The following is a 6,532-nucleotide window of genomic DNA, read 5'->3' on the forward strand; positions in this document are numbered from 1 at the left end:
GCCTTGGATAGAGGTGTGGGAGGAGGTGTGGGCGCTGGTTTTACAGTTCCTGCGGTGGCAGGGGAAAGTGCCAGGATGGGAGGGTGGGTCGTAGGGGGGCGTGGACCTGACCAGGTAGTCACGGAGGGACCGGTCTTTGCGGAAGGCGGAGAGGGGTGGGGAGGGAAATATATCCCTGGTGGTGGGGTCTTTTTGGGGTGGTGGAAATGTCGGCGGATGATTTGGTTTATGCGGAGGTTGGTAGGGTGGAAGGTGGGCACCAGGGGCGTTCTGTCCTTGTTGCGGTTGGTGGGGTTGGGTCTGAGGGCGGAGGTGCGGGATGTGGACGAGATGCGTTGGAGGGCATCTTTAACCACGTGGGAAGGGAAATTGCGGTCTCTAAAGAAGGAGGCCATCTGGTGTGTTCTATGTTGGAGCTGGTCCTCCTGGGAGCAGATACGGCGGAGGAATTGGGAATATGGGATGGCATTTTTGCAAGAGGTAGGGTGGGAAGAGGTGTAATCCAGGTAGCTGTGGGAGTCAGTGGGTTTGTAAAAAATGTCAGTGTCAAGTCGGTCGCTATTAATGGAGATGGAGAGTTCCAGGAAGGGGTGGGAGGTGTCAGAGATGGTCCAGATAAATTTAAGGTCAGGGTGGAATGTGTTGGTGAAGTTGATGAATTGCTCAACCTCCTCGCGGGAGCACGAGGTGGCACCAATGCAGTCATCAATGTAGCGGAGGAGGAGGTGGGGAGTGGTGCCGGTGTAATTATGGAAAATCAACTGTTCTACGTAGCCAACAAAGAGACAGGCATGGCTGGGGCCCATACATGTGCCCATGGCTACCCCTTTGGTCTGGAGGAAGTGGGAGGATTCGAAGGAGAAATTGTTAAGGGTGAGGACCAGTTCGGCCAAACGAATGAGAGTGTCGGTGGAAGGGTACTGTGGGGTAGTAGGTAATTTTTAAGTCAAAGTTCTGATCATTTGCATACTATATATGAGTTTTGTAATGTAGGAGATTGAGCCATATTGTAGTCTGTTTGTCCTGATACTTAGTTGGGGAATGTTGTTCCATAATTTTATCACACGTTGACTCCCAAGTGATTGTGACAAGAAATAGTGGTGATGGGAGGTGGTATTCAGGAGTTTTCTGGTCAGGTGCAGACAAACGTCCCTGAAACGGCTGAACCATTATGTTTTTGGGAATGTAAAATTAATGCCTCTGCGACATTTGTGTTTATAAATGGTCTGTAAATTTCACCAAGGGAAGAAGAGGGGAAATGAGAGGTAAAGACTGAGTAAGAAAAAAGAGCAAAAATTCAGTAAGTGGGAAATCTCAATATTAATCTTCCACATCGATTTCTATAGGGAAAAAAAACCCGAAAGAACTGCAGATGCTGGAAATCAGAAACAGTGAGAAAGCGTCACTGGACCTGAAACTTTAACTCCGATTTCTCTCCACAGATGCTGCCAGACCTGCTGAGATTTTCCAGTAATTTCTGTTTCAATTTCTATAGAATTCACTGGGTTCTTTGACAGAGAATGCCAGGATATCAGGAATGAAAGAGCCCGCTGATTATATATCAGGGATAACAACAGAGAAATTACACAGCTTTGCTTATTATGGGAGTTTAAAGAAATTCCAGTAACTTAACAAGTATTAGGTACCTAACTATTAAATGCAGGAGGAGGAATAAAACATGACTGAAATCGTACCGATCATCCGTGCACAGGTGTCTCGCTGCAGTTGTCTGAAATACGGCCTCATCTGTTTGCGGACTGTTCTCAGGACCTCCTCCTGTAACTGGGCTGTCCTGCTCCATTCCTGCAGCTTCCTCTCATTGAAGTACGTGGCTGGGGGAGCTGTATCCCCATCATTCCGCAGCCACTCACTGAAAACTGACAGCCAACAGAGCAAGCATTTAATCTACCATGAGAGGAATGTGAGGGTTACACAAGAACACAGGACAGGAAGAAGGCCATTCAGCCCCTCCAACTCTCTCTGCCATTCAACTAGATCTTGGCTGATCTTTTGACTCGATGCCATTTTCCTGCACTATCTTCATATCCTTTCATACCATCAATCTCAGTTTTGAATGTGTTCAATAAACTCAAGTTGCCTGACATTATTACCAGTGCCCGTAAACTGCAATGCATGCATAGAATACCTACAGAGTGGAAACAGGCCCTTCGGCCTAGTGCCCACACTGACCCTCAGAGTATCCCACCCAGACCCATTACCCTATTACTCTACATTTGTCCCTGACTAATGCACCTAACCTCCACATCCCTAAACACTATGGGCAATTTAGCACAGCCAATTCACCTATTCCACACACCTGTGGATTGTAGGAGGAAACCGGAGCAAACCCGCACAGACACAGCGAGAACGTGCAAACGCCACACAGACTGTCGCCCGAGGCTGGAATTGAACCCGGGTCCCTGGTGCTGTGAGGCAGCAGTGGTAACCACTGAGCCACTGTGCTGTCCTAATTCCATTAGCTTTCTTGATTATTTTCTGTAGGGAAAGGCAGGTTGGAACTCGAAGCTGCTCATGGTTATGTCACAGACCAGAGTTTTGGGGGAGGGCGGGTGTGTGTGTGAGGGCGGGTGTGTGTGTGAGGGCGGGTGTGTGTGTGAGAGGGCGGGTGTGTATTAGGATGGGTGTGTGGGTTTTGGGGAACAGCAGAGGGCGCAGAGAGCAGGAAAGTGGAAGAGAGAGCAAGACGGGGAGAATGGTGGGGTAGGTGGTAGTATACAGCACAGTGAACCCTATTGACTTTGGTACATCATGCATGTGTGATAACAACAATCGGTTGAACAGCCTGTCAGGGTTGAGATACTGCACTTTCGGAACTAAACGCATCAAGGCAGGAGCACGGCAAGAGTCCCAAGATACTCACTGTGCTGATACGATCCTGTGGCGATCCCAGTCGGTGAGCTGTGACATACAGCAGTCAGTGCTGAGAGCTGGCAAAGGAGCTCCATTCCTGCTTCTGGCCACACACACGGAGATGGGTTAAACTCATAAGTGAATCACACAGACCTTTTAAAAACAGTAAGGCCATTCATCCCAAAGAGCCTCTCCCTCGCTCTTTCTCAAGTAGATGCAAATGCTACCTCTCTGCCTGCTTCCCAGATATTTCATTTTATTCTCTTCAGAAACACTGTTGTTTTGCATTGTAAAATATCGTGCCCCTTGCAGGAGGAGAATTGAGAAGGCAAGTGTTCATCTATTGTGAAAAATCACACAACACCAGGTTTCAGTCCAACAGGTTTAATTGGAAGCACTAGCTTTCAGAGCACTGCTCCTTTATCAGGCGGTTGTCTAGTAGTGCTCCGAAAGCTGGTGCTTCCAATTAAACCTGTTGGACTATAATTTGGTGGTGTGTGATTTTTAACTTTGTCCACCCCAGTCCAACACTGGCCCCTCCACATCATTCATCTATTATGGTCCAGCTGTGGTTATTTGGGTCTCCAGATGTGGTTAATCATTAAAGAAGCAATGTGCTATAGGCATTACCATTGGCTATGTGATCCATTACTCATTTGTATGTGAACTTTAAATTCTTTTACACGTATTGGTGAAAGAGGAAATTAAAAGTAAATTGTGCAAGTGATTTTTGATTATTAAAGCAGCTTCCAGAATACTTGCAAATGTTTATTTCTCGTATGTGTCTGTGTGGGTATGTGCGTGTACGTTTGTGTGTGTCTGTGAGTGCGCCTGTGTGTGTCTCTGTCTCTGTACCTGTGTGTGTGAGGCACCTTCTGCTAGTATCAGTGCATGTGGCTAAAAACACTGGCAGAAAGTGGAAATAAAAATTGTCCCCCCCTTGACTCTATCCCCTCCGACCATTCCTGAGGTAGGGACATCAAGGGGTCAAAATGAACTTGCCCCAGCTCATTCAAAAACAAAGAAAACCAAAAGAAAATCAAATCCCCTCTGGTCCGTTCCCCATTGAATGTTCCTGGGCCAGGTTCAAAAAGGATTTCAAAATCCAGAGCAGAGTTCCTTTACTCATTTTAACTAAAGGTAAAATCCTGGCATGGTGGCTCAGTGGTTAACACTACTGCCTCACAGCGCCAGAGACCGCAGGTTCAATTTCAACCTCAGGTGACTGTCGGTGTGGAGTTTTGAACATTCTTCCCGTATCTGCGTGGGTTTCTTCTGGGTACTCTGGTTTCCTCCCACAGTCCAAAGATGTACAAGTTAGGTGGATTGACCATGGGAAATGTGGTGTTAGAGGGTCGGTCTGGGTGGGATGCTCTTCGGAGGGTTGGTGGACTCAATGGGCCAAATGGTCTACTTCCACAGTGCAGGGATTCTATGATCAATCAAGCACACATGGGACAGTACAGGATTTAAATAAAAGTCTCCTTTTGGGTCCAAAATCAATACAAAAGAAAAATAAAACAGCCCTTTTCAGGGCACAACACCAAGAACAAACACAAACTTAATGTGTCGTATGAAAGCTATGCTACTAACTGTCCATCATGACCTGGTGAAAACTCATCTCTTCTTCTCTCACTTCCTGACAATTGTGGCTCAGTGGGTGGCACTTTCCCTTCTGAGGCACAAGGTCATGGAGGCTTGACTTTTTTTTTCATGAGATGTGTGTGCCATTGGCAAAGCTGGTATTTGGTGCCTACCCCTAATTACCCCCTTGAGATGGAGGTGGTGAGCTGCAGACTATCTGGCATCTCCAAGCATTTCCATCTCCATGGCTTATCCGAGAAGTGAAGACATTTCTGTGGATCTGGAGTCACATGTAGGCCAGACTGGGTAAAGACAGCAGATTTCCCTCCCAAAAGGGCAGGAGCGAACCCCATGGGAACTTTACAACAATTGGTGATCAATTCAGCTACCACAGTGAGATTTGAACTCCTGCCCCAGAGCATTAACCTGGATTGCGAGTCTGTTAACATTACAATAGTGACGCCAGCTGCCCCCAGGGTTGAAGCCACAATCCCAAGCCTTACACAAAGGATTCAGGATGACACCCCAAAGCTGTACCATGAGCGTGGTGAGATTTGGATGAGATTGAGGCCCTGCCTGCCTTCTCAGATGGATGGATGGAGAAGATCCCATATCAATATTTCGACAAGCATGCTTGTTCCATCTGCTGTCCCAGCCCTCACCAACATAACTGGAAAGGGTTGACCTGTTTGTTATTTCACTTGTTTGTGGGAGCTTGCTCTGCACAAATGTCTCTCTGCATTTCCTACACACTCATCCAAACAACTTCATTGGTTGTAAAGCACTTTGAGAATTCCTAAGGTGATATATAAATGCAAGTTCTTTATCCTTTACGTAAGAGGTCACAGTTTGAAGAGGTCTACAGTACAGAACAGCCAAAAAAATTACAGCTCAGGGAAAGTCAGTGTTGAAAGAGTGACATTGGTAACGAGGAGAAAATTGTCCACTTTCTGTTTGGATTCTAGAAACTTCCTAGATACAAGTCAGGATAGTGTGTGGCTTGGAGGGGAACTTGCAGGTGGTAGCATGGTCCCATGACAAGGCTAGCAGAGACATGGCAAGATCACCACCATGAAAGGAGCAAGACCCCGTCCAAGCCACTCACCTATGGCCTTGAGGGGAATGTTCAGGTGGATCCCAGTCCAAAGTTGGACATCAAATCTGGGCAAAACCATAAGTTATCTCTGACTGAGAAACGACTTACTCAGGGAAAGCCTTCCAAAATAATTTCCTTGTCTGGTCTACTCAGTACTGGCTCTGACTGGATGATGCACAAATAGTTTTGCACCTTCATCTTAAACCGTTGAAGATCAGACACGAACCTGAGGCAGCCAATGGCACAAAGATATCGATACGTCCTCCCTCTTCCTGCGACAAGACGCAGCCACTCATATTTTCCCAGAATCCCCTCACCTCAGCCTCTGGAAGATTCTTTGAGCTGATTTTGCAGCCTGGAGACAGGGAGAAATGGGGAAGGGTTGAGAATATCACCTTCTGTCAGTGATGCTCCTGCAACACACCTCAGGATCCTGGAGGATTGGTAGACCTCAAGCCTACTCTACCTGTTGAGGAAACTCCCAGCAGAGGCCCCTGAAGGAAGGTGCCCAAGTCTTCAGTCACGCAACACAGGCTACTCCCAGTCTGGAAAGGGCCAGGTGGGTAGATGGCTCATAGAGGCCACAATGGCTGGTCAGTGTCCATTTTAACAGGCATTCATTAGAATATAAGAAATCAGAGTGGGAATAAGCCAATCAGCTTATCGAGCCTGTCCTTCTATTCAGTAAGATCATGGTTGAGCTGATTGTGGCCTTAACTCCTCTCTCTTGTTGACCCGCTCCCGTAACCCTTGACCATAACATGTCAACCTAAAATCCACAGAAGGCAATTTCAAAGATCAACACAACCAGAGAAAAACATTCATCAACTTCTACTTAAATGGGGCTCACCTTGTTTTTAAACTGTAAAGACCACTCCCTCCGTGACTCCCTCGTCAGATCCACACCCCCCACCAACCCAACCTCCACTCCCGGCACCTTCCCCTGCAACCGCAGGAGGTGCAAGACTTGCGCCCACACCT

General features: G+C 47.2%; 1 protein-coding gene across 2 annotated transcripts in view; it reads right to left on the reverse strand.

Annotated features, from left to right (window-relative positions):
- LOC122552600 (epithelial cell-transforming sequence 2 oncogene-like) overlaps nucleotides 1-6,532 on the reverse strand; it is a 54,266-nt gene that overhangs the window by 32,051 nt on the left and 15,683 nt on the right. For both annotated transcript variants that reach the window (XM_043695341.1, XM_043695342.1), the window contains 3 exons: nucleotides 5,778-5,906; nucleotides 2,882-2,974; nucleotides 1,695-1,877 (listed from right to left, as the gene is read on the reverse strand). In XM_043695341.1, the coding sequence (XP_043551276.1) occupies nucleotides 1,695-1,877; nucleotides 2,882-2,974; nucleotides 5,778-5,906 (405 nt within the window). The remainder of the gene's footprint in view (nucleotides 1-1,694; nucleotides 1,878-2,881; nucleotides 2,975-5,777; nucleotides 5,907-6,532) is intronic.

Source organism: Chiloscyllium plagiosum, chromosome 9, assembly GCF_004010195.1.
Source record: "Chiloscyllium plagiosum isolate BGI_BamShark_2017 chromosome 9, ASM401019v2, whole genome shotgun sequence".
NCBI lineage: Eukaryota > Metazoa > Chordata > Chondrichthyes > Orectolobiformes > Hemiscylliidae > Chiloscyllium > Chiloscyllium plagiosum.